This window comes from Glycine max, chromosome 10 (genome assembly GCF_000004515.6).
Source record: "Glycine max cultivar Williams 82 chromosome 10, Glycine_max_v4.0, whole genome shotgun sequence".
In the NCBI taxonomy this organism is placed as follows: domain Eukaryota; kingdom Viridiplantae; phylum Streptophyta; class Magnoliopsida; order Fabales; family Fabaceae; genus Glycine; species Glycine max.
The window spans coordinates 13,387,368-13,403,208 of NC_038246.2; the positions used below are offsets into that span (position 1 = coordinate 13,387,368).

The 15,841-nt window shown below is 34.9% G+C and overlaps 1 protein-coding gene across 6 annotated transcripts; it reads left to right on the forward strand.

Moving 5' to 3' along the window:
- Nucleotides 1-1,943: 1,943 nt before the first annotated feature.
- LOC100818558 (serine/threonine-protein kinase Nek7) lies at nt 1,944-14,775 on the forward strand. 6 transcript variants are annotated; one of them, XM_006588853.4, is made up of 14 exons: nt 1,944-2,052; nt 2,257-2,538; nt 2,899-2,965; nt 3,770-3,835; nt 3,993-4,039; nt 4,540-4,585; nt 4,855-4,935; nt 5,012-5,054; nt 5,147-5,196; nt 10,237-10,318; nt 10,410-10,459; nt 10,566-10,639; nt 12,087-12,138; nt 12,215-14,775. In XM_006588853.4, exons 2-14 carry the CDS (start codon nt 2,435-2,437, stop codon nt 14,573-14,575), a joined length of 3,123 nt encoding a protein of 1,040 aa, XP_006588916.1. In that variant the 5' UTR covers nt 1,944-2,052; nt 2,257-2,434; the 3' UTR covers nt 14,576-14,775. The 6 variants fall into 6 exon arrangements, with proteins under 6 accessions (XP_006588916.1, XP_006588919.1, XP_006588918.1 ...); XM_006588856.4 differs by having other exon boundaries at nt 1,993-2,052; nt 2,414-2,538; XM_006588855.4 differs by having other exon boundaries at nt 2,009-2,052; nt 2,238-2,538.
- Nucleotides 14,776-15,841: the final 1,066 nt, after the last annotated feature.

Sequence of the window (15,841 nt, forward strand, 5' to 3'; positions counted from 1 at the left end):
AAAAATTGAACAAAAAAGGGAATGAACTGGTGATGGCGCCCATGACAACAACTTTGCGGCGGCTTACGCCACGACGGTAGCACAACCCTGATGGTGAGTTATTGACGGAGAAAGGTTGCGACGACAAGTTGGTGATAGGGCCACTGCGATGACAAACTGGGTGCGCTGAAGAGTGAGTAGGGTTGCTTTGTGTTTATTTTGAGTTATTTTAAATTTCTGATGGATCCATATTTCTAACAGAACCAAATCCATGGGCCAAAATCAAACGGCAATAAATGTTTTTCGATGGAATATTTATCTGTCGATAAATTCTATCGATAACGTCATAATTTTCGACATAATATTATCCATCGAAAAATTCCGTTGGTAATCACGATTTTTCTTGTAGTCTAAGTCTTTAGAAAAATATATAATCTATTAGAATTTTAACACTTTTCAGGTTTAAATATGTTTTTCTTATAAATATGACCAAATTTAGGTTGTGTTTCTTTTCTATTTTGGTCTTTTTGTAAATTTTTAAAAATGTTTGTTATCATCATTATTTAAGATTCGGTAAGACATTTCGATTAATTTCTAGTTTTTCTTACTAGTTGAAAAGTTTGTTTAACTGTTCGATAAATATATTTTTTAATAGCTTCTAATGTTTTTTAATATGTTGTTTGAAGTAATGTTTTTTTTAACACTAGCTTTTAGCTTCTATTTTTTTTTTATATTTTCTTATCTTTTTATTTTTAATATATTTATTAAATTTTTTGATTAAATTTTTTAAATAAATCATAATTTTATTATTATTTTTTATCATTTTATACTTTTCTATTAATTTGATTATTATTTTCTTATTATATTTTCTGATTTTATTATTTTCTTATCTTTTTAATATGCTGTTTGGAATAACGTTTTTTTTAACACTAGCTTTTAGCTTCTATTTTTTTATATTTTCTTATCTTTTTATTTTTAATATATATATTAAATTTTATGATTAACATTTTTAAATAAATCATAATTTTTTTTTTATCATTTTATACTTTTCTGTTACTTCAATAATTAGTTTTATCAAATATTTATAATTTAATCCGCTATCTTCAAATTTATAGCTACTTTTTCATTAAATTTGTATAATATAGCACAAGTTCATGTAACATTTACTCATTTAGTTATATGTTGTTAGTGATGATTATGAAATATCATGTGATATTTAAATATATGTTACATCATTGATAAGTATTGATATCATAAAATCATTTTCGAAGATTTTTTTATTGGATAAGAATAATTTTTCATTATATTAAGAAATATTATAATAGACTCACTTACGCATATATTTTAAAAATATTATATTAAGAATTATTTTTAATGTATGGCATTTTGAATGTGTTCTAATATGTTTATTATAATGACACACTTATCACACTTTTTTAGTCTTGTTATTATTTTACTCTTTTTGTCATCGTCACTCGTCGAATTTAATTCTCTTATTTTTGTTTAGATTTATTAATAAATTTCTTAATTCCAGAGACTATAATAACATTGATATACAAATTTACAGACTAAATTAATTATTTATTCTTTTATTTTTTCAAACAAATAAAAAAACAGTCTTACTAAAATGATTTGTCATAACATGAACAGTTTTAAAATTAATTTATAGACAAAAAGTTATACATATTGACGGGATATATTTTTTTTTTCATTATCATTTAATTATAATTTATTATTTATAATTAATTTATTAAATTTTAAAGTAAATATTTTAAAAATCTTAGATTATAATTGAATAATTATATAAAATTATTTTACCCTACCTAACAGTAAAATAGATAACCATTAAACACTCATTTATATGGATAAGAAATTTCGAAAACCAAATTAACATAAATAGTATACCTTATTAAGACCATAAATTATGGTAGCCACAACTATACTAAATTAAGTAGCTATTACACGCTTATCAATATTAAAGTAATATTAAAGTGACTACATGTCTGTTCTGCATTTCTTTCCTTGACTTTACTGTGCTTCCATCTCTCTCCTCTCTGTCTCAACTTTCTTACGGTAAGTCATCAAACTCTCAATTTTTTTGGTATATTCCACTGTCGCTTTCTCTTCACTCTCCTGAGAAGCTAAGTTTAGTGTCATTATCATAGTAGTGGAAAGTTGAAAACCCTTCATGGTTGCTGAAGTTCATTCAATAATCGCCCAAGTGAGTTTAATAATAATTAATGCTATTGAAGCTATAGGTTTCGTGTTCATTTACAGCATTTGGAGGAAGCAAAAAAGGGTTGGTAGCTGAAATTCACGCTCACAACAGCAAGACTTTGCCTTAAAATAAAGAATCAAACGTTTCCTGAATTGGGTTCTCGGCAAATCAGGATCTGCTGCTTCAGTGCTTCACTGTTTTTTTTTTGTCTTGTAGCTTCTTCTGGAGGTTTTTCTCATGGAGAGTAGTGGCAAGATGGAAGACTATGAAGTGGTTCAGCAAATTGGAAGAGGAGCACTTGGTGCAACTTTTCTTGTTCTACACAAGATTGAAAACAAGAGGTTGGGCACTGTTTCCTTTGTGTGTGTGTGTGTGTTCTGTGTAAATGTAATTGCTGGAATCATGCAGCATGAACTCTTCAAGATCTTTTCTTTGGTCAAAATTGAACAACCCCAGAAAGAAATTTTCAATCTTTTTGAGATTTTGGTTGTCAATTGTGGAAATTGAAGCCCTGCAAATTCAATAGAAGTTAGCTTTTAGCATGGACCATTGAAGAATCCTTTATCAGTTTAGAAATGGACAACCCCAGAAAAAAAAATCTATTGTTTAGGACTAAAATCTGTGCTAATTCAATACCAGTTTTGCTTTCCAGCTTCAGTTCTTTATTCCGCTTGATGGTGAAAATTCCATCTTACTGGTAGGTATGTGCTGAAGAAAATTCGATTGGCCAAGCACGCAGACAAATCCAAAGTGACAGCACAACAAGAGGTTGGTGTAACCAACCCTTTCTCTTATTGCATATATTCAGTGCAACCACGCAATTATTTAGTTATTGGTATTATTTTCTCTTGTTTTCTTACTTTCTATCCTTACTGATAGGACAATTCAAATTATGAACACTACTGTTTTGGTTCTGCCTTTTACTTTTATTGTTTCTTTTTTGAAGTGGTTTTTAATCTGTCCCATCATCAAAGAATAAATAGTAATGATTGATCTATTTCCTTCTATCTTTTGAGTCATGCGTGGCTTGAATAAGCACAACCTAACTAGTTACTTGCTTTTCTCAATATCTTTCTGTATCTTCCATAATGATCTATGAACATGCCACAGCTTGTTATGCTTCATTCCTGCTACAGATAAACCAGTCATCTGAATATGAGTTAATACCAGAATTAATATTCCTTCTGCAAAGCCACAGATAGAGACTTAAAAACATACCAGTAAACTCAAATTGAATTTAATTTCGCTTAATGAAATCTTGTAGGTCCTCTGCTTCTCATCATTGTCTTTTGAGGTACTGATTAGACTTCTACTCCAAAGTAGAAGACATTTGGTTTTATGAATTTAGTATGCTTACAAAATGCTATGAGCACCATGTGATGTGGCATTTTATTTGAGCTTAATTCCATCTGAATTATGAAGCTATTTTTTCTATAAATGTAATATATTAATAGTGGTTTCACTGACTTCACTGCTGAGGTTCTCCTTCATGGTTTTGAATGACTGTTTTCTTACGTTCTTAGTTCTGACAAAAATGGTGATATTGTCTCTCTTTCTCTCTGTGCGTTTCAGATGGACCTAATAGCAAAACTACATTACCCATATATTGTGGAGTACAAAGATGCTTGGGTGGAGAAGGTAAAGACTGTAAAATTCAGTCTTTCTTTTTCTTATTGAATTTTCATTTATACTTTTATATATAGATAAAAATTTAAGTTTGAAGTTCTATAGAATGTATAGGCTTATTTAAATGTTCATGAATCCTTAATATTTATGTTATTTTCATGTTCTGTAGGATGACTACATATGCATTATAACTGGCTATTGTGAAGGAGGTGACATGTAAGTTTGGTAATATCTGTTAGTAACACCATTGTTTCTAGCATAAATTAAGTATCTGAGTTATTCATTATTTCTGATTAGAGAGAATGCCATTGCCATATAATTATGTCTAAGAAGTAAAATGTTTTATTAGCTATCTGCATGTAACCTATTTGCCTAAAATCTTAAACATTAGGTAAGATTCTGAGAATGATTTTCACAACTCTTAAAGTCTTAACCCGTCCTTTGGGTGAAAGCCTGCTAAACTTGAAATGTGGATAACTTACAAACTTCTATTTTGTATGGAAGCTACACTGAATTTTATACTTTTTCGTAAGCCGGTAATTTTAATCGCATTCTAAGAAATGGAATACCTTGGAATAAAGGCTTTGGGATTCTGTGGGTCTCATGCATTATAAAGCATAGCATATACATTTCATGTACATTTATATGACACTTGGGAGCATTATAACCTGTTACCTAAAGTCTAAATCATGGAATACTACGTTCTTCTGGAGCAGGGCTGCGAATATAAAGAAAGCTCGGGGATCTTATTTTTCGGAGGAGGTAACTAATAAGGCTTTGTGTTCCATTCCTTGGTGTGTTTGTTTGGCTGGGGGACAATGGAAGGAAAGGGAGGGGAGGGAAAGGTTTTAGGTAAACCTCCCCCTTATTTGGGAGTCTTTGCAAATTAGGAATTATGATGTAACCCTTGGCCCAAAAAAAATGGGGAAGGAAACTTTGTACTTAACCTCTCATCTTCCATTTGTCTTCGTTCTCTCTGGATTCCTTTTCCTTATTCCTTACCCACTCTGCATTGCCATTTTCTCCAATAGAAAGTTTGCAAATGGTTGACTCAGTTATTACTGGCTGTGGACTACCTTCACTCCAATCGGGTACTCCATAGAGATATCAAGGTACCCCTTATTCTTATATCCTGTCAAAGAAATCCTTACATGGTGTTTATATTAATGCAACTTCATTTAATTTCAGTGTTCCAACATATTCCTTACCAAAGAAAATAACATTCGGCTAGGTATGAAGTCATTATCCTTTGAATGCTCATCACTTTGGGTTTCCATGTACCATGTTGTCTAAAGAAAAATATGCATAACATGAATACTACAGGTGAATTTGGACTTGCAAAGCTTCTTAATACTGAAGACCTTACTTCCCCGGTAATGTATTTGTTATAATTATGTGTATCTTTAGAATAGATTATTGTATCTGTTTTAGCTTATAGTAGAAGACAACAGTGTGTCCTGTCTTATCAAAGCTTTCAAGCTTCTCTCTCTTCTCTTTGTATATATATATCTCTGTTATTTGAATGAAAAGCTAAGTGAAATATTTTTCCTCACTACCTTCAAATCTTGTTGGCATCAGAGCGGGTTCCGTCCTCCGCTGGTAACCGTCACTTCCGGCCGTCATTCTCTCCGGCGAACCTAGGGTTCGAACCGCCTTGGAACACGCGACCCAACCTTGCAGGTTGCGTCACCATTGGAGTTGTCACGCGCCGTCACGCGCCGCCACAGCTCCTCGCGTTTTCAGGCGCGTGTGTCTCACGCGCCGCCGTCCCGACGTCGGAAGCTCGCCCAGCTTGTTCCGGCAGCTTCGTCGTTCTTCTCTGAGCCTGTTTCAAGTGTTGCTTTTTTGTTTTTGGCAGGTCTTTGTGCCTGCATGTGCCTTCTTCTATTCTTGGTTCCTTTGGACTTCCATTGTTGATCAGAAATGGCCTCTTCTGGACCAGTTTTTTCTTTTTCTGGAACTCCAACAATAACAACTACAAAACTGAACTGGAAAAATTATCTATCTTGGTCTGCCTCTGTGGAGCTTTGGTTCCTTGGCCAAGGACATCATGACCATTTGGAGAAAGGAGTTGATGCTGTTCCAAATGACAGAAAATTTGAGTGGGAGAAGCTTGACTATCAACTCTGTGCTGTATTATGGCAATCAGTTGAGTCAGATATTTTGGAGATCCTTAGGTCATTCAAAACGTGTCATTCGTTTTGGAAAAAGGCCCAAGAGATCTTTGCAAATGACATTCAAAGCCTCTTTGATGCAACCATGAAGGTTACAGCTCTCAAACAAACTGGACATGACATGATTGCACATGTAGGGAAGGCTAGGGTTGCAGTTGAAGAGCTGAAAAAGTTTTTGGTAGCTGACTCATTGGAAGAAATGAATAGAAAACTGGATAAGTTTTACATGGTCCTCATTCTAAGGAGTCTACACTCTGACTTTGATCATGTGCGTGATCAAGTTCTTGCTGGAGATCAAGTTCCATCAATGGATTCTCTCATCACTAGGTTACTTCGTGTGCCTAATGCGTTGAAAGAAGAAAATCCAGCTGATGTGGTGGAAACTTCAACAATGGTTGCATCTCGTGGAAGAGGGGGAGGCCGTAATAGTAGAGGAGGCCGCAGTGGAAAAGGTGGACGTCCCCAATGCACATATTGCAAGAGGATGGGTCACACTCAAGAGAATTGCTATTCCCTGCATGGATTTCCTGAGAAAGTTGCCAAGGTAGCTCAGACAGAAAAATCAGAGTCTAAGTTCTCTGATGAAGAGTACCAAGAGTATTTGAAGCTGAAATCTGAGAAATCCAGCAGCTCGGCTTCATCTTCCTCTGTACCATGTTATTCAACAGCATGCATTTCTCAATCTATTGACGGTTCTAGTCCTTGGATACTTGATTCAGGTGCCTCTGATCATATTTCTGGTAACAAGTCCGCTTTTACATTCATGTCTTTTCCAAAAATTCCCCATTTTGTTACTGTAGCTAATGGTTCTAAAGTTGCACCTCAAGGAAGTGGTCAAGTCTCTTTGTCTTCCTCATTAAAGTTGGATTCTGTCTTGTTTATTCCTCAGTGTCCCTATAATCTAATTTCATTGAGTCAGTTAACTCGTTCATTGAATTGTTCAATAACATTTACTTCTAATTCCTGTGTTATTCAGGAACATGGCACGGGTCGAGTGATTGGAGAAGGACGTGAATCAAGAGGACTTTACTACCTGAAATCCAACTAATCTATTTCCTGTTCTGCAACTTCAAATTCCAAACTTTTGCATGATCGTCTAGGCCACCCAAGCTTACCAAAGCTAAAAATGATGGTTCCTGGTCTGAAGAATCTTAGAGTCCTAGAATGTGAGTCGTGTCAACTAGGAAAACATGTTAGGTCATCATTTCCACAAACTGTCCAAAGATGTAATTCAGCTTTCTCTACCATTCATTCTGATATTTGGGGACCGAGCCAGGTTACATCTTTTGGTTTTCGATATTTTGTAACCTTTATTGATGAATTTTCTAGATGTACTTGGGTCTATTTAATGAAAGACAGATCTGAACTTTTGCCTATCTTTATGTCATTTCTCAATGAGATTGAAAACCAATTTGGGAAAACAATTAAGATTTTTAGAAGCGACAATGCAAAAGAGTATTTCTCTCATGACTTTTCCTCCCTTTTATCCTCCAAAGGCATTTTAAATCAATCCACTTGTCCCCATACACCACAGCAAAATGGTATAGCTGAAAGAAAAAATCGTCATCTTCTTGATACCGCACGCTCACTAATGTTAGCCTCTCATGTTCCTACACACCATTGGGGGGATGCAGTTCTTACTGCTTATTTCTTAATTAACAGAATGCCTTCATCCTCTCTTGAAAATCAAATTCCTCACTCAATCATTTTCCCTCATGATCCATTATTTCATGTTCCACCTAAAGTGTTTGGTTGTACTTGTTTTGTCCAAGATCTCTCTCCCGGTTTAGACAAACTTTCTGCCCGAGCAATCAAGTGTGTATTTTTAGGTTATTCTCGTCTTCAAAAGGGTTACAAATGCTATTCTCCCTCTACTAGGAGATACTATATGTCTGCAGATGTAACTTTCTTTGAAGACACACCCTTCTTTTCACCATCTATGGATCATTCTTCTTCCATCCAGAATGTTCTTCCAATTCCCTCTCCCTGTCCTCTAGATACTTCACACCAAAATGTCAGTGAAGTTCCATCCTCTCCTCCGCATTCGACTGATGTTGGCTCTCCAGTACCTGAAGGTTCACCTCATGATTTTCATTCTCCTTCAATCACTCCTCAAGCCATGGATCCTGCCATCTCTCCTTCCTCTGATTCAGACTGGCCCATTGCCATTCGGAAAGGTACTCGATCTACTCGTAATCCTCATCCTATCTATAATTTTTTGAGTTATCATCGTTTGTCTCCTTCATATTCTTCTTTTGTTTTTTCTCTATCTTCACATTCTGTCCCGTCTAATGTTCATGAGGCACTTAGTCATCCTGGATGGCGACAGGCTATGATTGATGAAATGCAGGCTCTTGAACATAGTGGTACTTGGGAACTTGTCCCTCTTCCTCCTGGCAAGAAGACAGTGGGTTGTAGATGGGTCTACACAATTAAAGTTGGGCCTAATGGTGAGATTGATCGACTTAAGGCTCGCTTAGTAGCTAAAGGCTATACTCAGATATATGGCCTTGACTATTGTGACACCTTCTCTCCGGTAGCTAAAATTACTACTGTCCGTCTATTTCTTGCTATGGCTGCCATGCGTCATTGGCCTCTCCATCAGCTTGATATTAAAAATGCATTTCTCCATGGTGACCTTGAAGAGGAGATTTATATGGAGCAACCTCCTGGGTTTGTTGCTCAGGGGGAGTATGGTCTTGTTTGTAAGTTGCGTCAATCTCTCTATGGGTTGAAGCAATCCCCTCGGGCTTGGTTTGGTAAATTCAGTCATGTTGTTCGACTTTTTGGGTTGAAACGTAGTGAGGCTGATCATTCTGTTTTTTATTGTCATGCATCCCCTGGGAAGTGTGTTTATTTGATAGTATATGTTGATGATATAGTGATTACAGGGAATGATGCTACTAAGATTGGTCAGCTAAAGGAGCACTTATTCAGTCATTTCCAGACCAAAGACTTGGGAAGTTTGAAGTACTTCCTTGGTATTGAGGTGGCTCAGTCAGGAGATGGTGTTGTAATTTCTCAGAGGAAGTACGCTCTTGACATTTTGAAGGAAATAGGCATGCAGAATTGTAGACCTGTTGATGGCCCTATGGATCCAAATTTGAAGCTTCTAGCAGATCAGAGTGAAATGTATCCTGACCCTGAACGGTATAGAAGACTTGTGGAAAAACTCATTTATCTCACCATCACCAGACCTGATATTTCCTTTGCTGTTGGAGTGGTGAGTCAATTTATGCAAAATCCCCGTGTTGATCATTGGAATGCTGTTATACGTATTCTTAGATACATTAAGAGAGCTCCAGGACAAGGATTACTTTATGAAGACAAAGGTAATACACAAGTATCTGGGTATTGTGATGCAGATTGGGCTGGTTGTCCAATGGATAGGAGATCCACATCCGGATATTGTGTCTCCATTGGAGGGAATGTTATTTCTTGGAAAAGCAAGAAGCAATCTGTTGTTGCTCGATCTAGTGCAGAGGCTGAATATAGATCTATGGCTGTGGTTACGTGTGAACTTATGTGGGTTAAGCAAATTCTTGAAGAGTTGAATTTCTGCAAAGTGATGCAAATGAAGCTATATTGTGATAATCAAGCTGCTCTTCACATTGCTTCAAACCCCGTCTTCCATGAGAGGACTAAGCATATTGAGATTGATTGTCACTTCATTCGGGAGAAATTACTGTCTAAAGAAATTGTCACTAAGTTTATTAACTCCAGTGATCAGCCAGCAGATATTTTGACTAAACCCTTAAGGGGGCCTAGGATTCAGATTATATGTTCCAAGCTTGGAGCATACAATTTATATGCTCCAGCTTGAGGGGGAGTGTTATAATTATGTGTATCTTTAGAATAGATTATTGTATCTGTTTTAGCTTATAGTAGAAGACAGCAGTGTGTCCTGTCTTATCTTTCAAGCTTCTCTCTCTTCTCTTTGTATATATATATCTATGTTATTTGAATGAAAAGCTAAGTGAAATATTTTTCCTCACTACCTTCAAATCTAAGTGTATTTAGTAATATTTTAGCATTATCTACTGCCATCTTCAAGAAACTTTTTTGCAGTTGATCTCCTGGTAGTGGATTGTCATGCCATGTAGTTGATGCTTTTTAACTAAAAATGAATAACTTTTGCCTTCATTCCTTAAACCATGTGTTACTAATGATAATGCTACTTAACTAAATCTACATATTGAAGTTTGTTTATTGTTTGTGTCTGTCATATATCTTTCATAGGCTGTTGGAACTCTAAACTACATGTGTCCTGAGGCCTTTGCTGGTATGCCTTATGGTTATAAATCTGATATGTGGTCACTTGGTAAGAATTACGGATGCCTGATTCTAGTTGACAAAGTCATATGCCATGATATCTGACCTTGTGTAAGAATGATGTCTGCTTGTATTTAAAGGTTGCTGCATGTTTGAAATTGTTGCACATCAACCGGCGTTTCGTGCTCCAGTAAGAACAAAACCATCTATAAGAGTTTGATGTTATTACTGACAATGAAGTGTCTCCAATATATGTTAAGTGAAATAATTTGGTGAATCATGAATGAATCTGACAGGACAGGGCTGGACTTATCAATAAAATAAATAGATCCTCCATTTCTCCACTGCCAATTGTTTACTCTTCCACACTGTAAGTAACTTCTTCGTGTGAGAATATCTACAAAATATTCGGAATATATCTCGTGTATCTTAGAATGTTTTAGAATGTCTTAAGAAGATCTTATGTACTCAGTTAGGAATCTAATTGAGAAAGCAATCATAGGAGTTGTTTTCTTTTCTAATTTTATTATGTTTTCTCATTTAACGAGGGTTATTATTCTTATTGTATCCGTCTGCTTGGGTTTATACTAATACTATCCCAATACTTAACCTGATACTTGTTTTTAGTATCTATTGGAAATAACCATATAGTTAATGCACTTAGGAAATAGTAAGTTCATGAATCACTTGATCAAATGCGTTTAGTACTCATAGGTATTAGTGTCTAACAGTTGAAGTTGATTAATAGTACTAGGAAAGTCTCCACTAATTCTATTAAGAGACTGTATCTGGATGACAAGAAGAACCTATGTAACACATTTTTACTAAATGACATACCATTTCCATTCAGTAAAGGCTTAAATATATTTTTGATTCTTAATAAATACCCAATTTTTGTGTTTGCTCCCTAATAAAATTTTGCTTTGCATTCAGTCCCTAAGAAAATAACACTTTTATTTTTTATCCTCGATATTTTGTTTTAGTCCTTAATAAATTAGAAAATTTTGTGTTTGCTTCCTAATAAATTAGCAAATTTTGTTTTAGGCTGTATTAATATCAAATGAGAAATATTTATCATGGAGCAAATTAGAAAATTTTGTGTTTGCTTCCTATTGTTTTTAGTTTTTTAATTGTGACAATGTTAAAAATTTTTTAAGCATTAGCTTCAAGGGAAGTGTTTGAATTTATACAAAATATCTCAGAATATATTTAATGTGTCTTAAAATATTTTAGAATATCTCTAAATATTATAGAAGTATTTAGAATGGTATTATGTAATCAAATAGACATCATACTAAGGAAGCAATCTTGAGAGTTGTTTCATAATTTTATTATGTTTCCTTATTTAGTCATTGTCAGCAATTTTATTTTATTAGCTTGTGCTGTGTGCTTGGGCTTGTTCTAGCAGTGCTGCATCAGCACTTTACTAACCAGAACAGAAAGCTGGGAAAAGTATTCAATTATTTCTCCAATATAATTTAAACCAAATATGCACTAGATAGCATCATTGGATTAGTATTTTATATCAGATAATTAGACACTATAAATCCATAATACACCTTTTCATTCCAATAGCTTGTAATTTTAGAATCCTTGTACTCGTTTCCTCCTTCATCACCAAAACCACATAATTCGACTTCCTAAAATCTATTAGCAGTCACACTACTATCATGATTTTTCCCTCCTGAGCTTTTAAAAATTAATATATCTATTTAAATCCAACAAAAATCTACCAGTCAATCCCTTCATTTCCTTTAAACATGTCATTGAAATGATAAAACTGAAGCAAGAAGACTTGTGTCATTTATGTTTAACAGGAAACAACTTATCAAGAGCATGCTGAGGAAAAACCCAGAACATAGACCGACGGTGAGTTCAGCTGAGCTTTTCCTGTGTAACTCATTTATGTGGAGCTGTTCATTCTTACACTGCACTTTGTTGGCAGGCATCTGAATTATTAAAGAATCCTCATTTACAACCATATGTTCTACGCTGTCGTAATGCATCATCTATTTTTCTACCAGTACATCTTATAAATAGTAACTCAAAGGATAAAACAAAAAACAAATCTAGCGGTAGCAAAGACCATTGGGACAAGGAGGCAGAATTGGCGGGATTAGTAAATCGTTTGGATCAACTTTATCCATTAGAGGGAAATGGAGATGTACAGATACGAAACTGGCATAATGATGGCAAGCTAGCAGTGTCAACCATTACAGAAGACAACCTTGAGACTAAAATGGTTGATTTGACCAGCTATACTGCAGAGTTTTCTACTAGTATTAGTGGCTCAAAAGATGGATCAACAACATCTGAATCAACTGTTTATAGTGTGTGCAAGGAAGGAGACTTTAAAAATAGACTTACAAGGGACTCGGCTGACTGTGAGATCACTTCAAAGAGTACAATGGATTCTGTGCATGAAGATCAAGGACTTGATGGTCATAAGTCATACGCAATTGACATAAATATGGTGATTAATAAAGTTGAAGATACTTTATCCAATGAAGATTTCAATACAGATGAAGCACTTAGTGAAGGTGCCAAACCTGAGGACTCCAGTAAATCAATAATGTCCAGTGAAGACAGCAACGGTAATGATAAAGATGAGTTCATTGATGAGATCACTTCAAAGGGTACTCTAGATTCTGTGCATGAAAAACAAGGATTTACAGCTGAACATTTTCAGAACTCAGATGTCATTGACACAAGTGCAGTGTCTACAAAAGTTGAAGATAATTTTTTCAATGAAGATAGAACAGAAGCAGAGAGGGAAAATGCCAAACCTGAGGACTCCAGAAAGTCAATAGTGTCCAGTGAAAACAGCGGTGGTAATGATAATGATGGGTCCATTAATGAGATCACTTCTAAGAGTATGCTAGATTCTGTGCATGAAGAACAAGGATTTACAGCTGAACATTTTCCGAAGTCAGATGTGATTGACACAAATGCAGTGGCTACTAAAGTTGAGGATAATTTTTCCAATGAAGGTTTTGACCAAACTGAAACAGAGAGGGAAAATGCCAAACCAGATGACTCCCGAAAATCAGTAGTGTCTAGTGAAAACAGTGATGGTAATGATAACGATGGGTCCATTGATGAGAAGACATCAAAGAGTACGCTTGATTCTGTGCATGAAGAACAAGGATTTACCGCTGAACATTTTCTGAACTCAGATGTGATTGACACAAATGCAGTGGCTTCAAAAGTCCAAGATAATTTTTCCAATGAAGGTTTTGACCAAACTGAAACAGAGAGGGAAAATGCCAAACCTGATGACTCCAGAGAATCAATAGTGTCCAGTGAAAACAGTGACGGGAATGATAAGGATGGGTCCGTTGATGAGACCACATTAAAGAGTACACTCGATTCTGTGCATGAAGAGCAAGGTTTTATAGCTGAACATGTTCAAATGTTAGATGTTGAAATAGATGCAGCGGCTTCAAAAGTTGAAGACAAATTTTCTAATGACGGATTTGATAAAGCTGAAGCACAGAGGGAAGATGCCAAACTTGAGAGCTCTAGTAAATCAATAATTTCCTGTAAAAACAGCAATGGTAATGATGAAGATGGATCTGGTTATGAGATCACATCTAACAGTATGCTAGATTCTGTAGGTGAAGAAAAAAGACTTTCTGCTGAATACTTTCAGAAGTCTGATGCAATTGACATAAATGCAGAGACTACAGAAGTTGAAGATAAACTTTCCAAAGAAGGCTTTGATAGAGCTGTAACACAAGAGAAAGATGATAAACCTGAGGACTCCAATAACTCATTGTCTAGTGAAGACAGCAACAGCAACGATAAAGATGGGTCCATTGATGAGGAAAGGTCATCACCAATTGCACATGCTGTTAAGGTTGAGCATGACACTGACACTGGAAACAGGTTGAAGGAAAATAAAAACCCTGAAGCATTTACGGAAGGCTCACACATGGACAGCTTGGCTTGTGAGAGTAATGAAACGCGTCCGGGTAAGGATGAAGGACAAGCAGATACACGCACAATCAGTTGTTCAATGCATAAAGAAGTTGATAATGCTGTCATGGCTGATAAGACACCAAATGGCGTTCCATCAAGGACACACATATCAAGAGGTGGTGATAATACTTGCCATCAAAGAGCTGATGCTCTGGAATCTCTGCTCGAGTTATGCGCACAGTTACTTCAGCAAGGACAGCTTGAAGAGCTTGCTGCTGTGCTAAGACCATTTGGAGAAGATGCTGTATCTGTATCATCCAGAGAAACAGCAATATGGCTTACAAAAAGCCTCATGGCCTCACAAAAACTTCATCCTGAGACATAGTTTGAGAGGTGTGGTGCTCCTCATTATTTATACATTATTGTAAGAAAAATGTGTATTTCCAACTGTTACATGAGTTTGTTCCTTTGAAACTTTTGCTTGATTGAAGATTGGAAGCTGGAAAATAACATCCGATAAATTCTTTGCTGGTGAGAGGTGTTTTGTAAATGGATTAAATTATATTTGAAATGGTTGAATATTCATTGGCGTTTGTGTAAGAAATGGCCATTGATTGCATGAATATTGATATCGTCATAGTCCCCCTCCCCTCTCAAACTTGGAAAAATAAGGCCTTGAGCTTCATTATTTTTTTGGTGGACTTATTGTTTATAAAATATCTTAATTTGGTTGGCCTGATTAACCTGGTTTTCTGGTTACTACACATTGGTCATTTTACTTCTTATATTTATGATTTCAAGGATTATAATTTTACTGTTATTTATCCAATATGTGCAATTCACTTGGCAACACGTGTTTGAATTCCACATAATACATTCTTGGGGAGGAATGTGGAAGTATGAGTAAGCTTGAGACCGATGATAATGTTGGGGAGATTCAAGGGATACAACTGTGGATCACGAGTCACCACAGAAGGAAGTCTGACACCACGTTAGGATGTAAACTATCTTTCATAATCAAGATATATGCGTTGAAAGATTTAATTAAAGGTTTAAATACCTTTTTATCCTTGCAATTTATCATTTTCTTTTTTGTTTTTCGTTCTTGTAAAATTTTTTATTTTTTTTTATTTTTAATCATTGTAAATTATCATTGTGTTATTTTTCGTCCTTATAACGCTTTAGAAATAATACTTTTTTTACTGTTTAAAGTACTATCTAAATTTTTTTAAGAACTAAAAACAAAACAAATATAATTTACAAGAACCAACAACAAACAAATAATTTTGTAAGGACAAAAAAAAATATATTAAATTATAAGGACTAAAAGATATTTAAACCTTAATTAAATGTTTACAGCTGTGTCAATTTCCTTCAAAAACCACGTCCATTTTGCATTTGACCTAAAAGCTAATATTATTAGCTTCAGATTTTGCAAATTCAAGTTTTTGCCTGTGGATGTGTAACCAAACAAGCTATAAGATAAAAAGAAACACGCATTTAATACAATAAATTTTTCATTATGAACACAAATCAATTACATTGTCAATAAAAATGTTGATGATAGTACATATCAATGCACGTACATAACTGTTGTGTTCACACTTTATTCCATACATAAGTGTATTATATAAGTAAATAAATATATGCA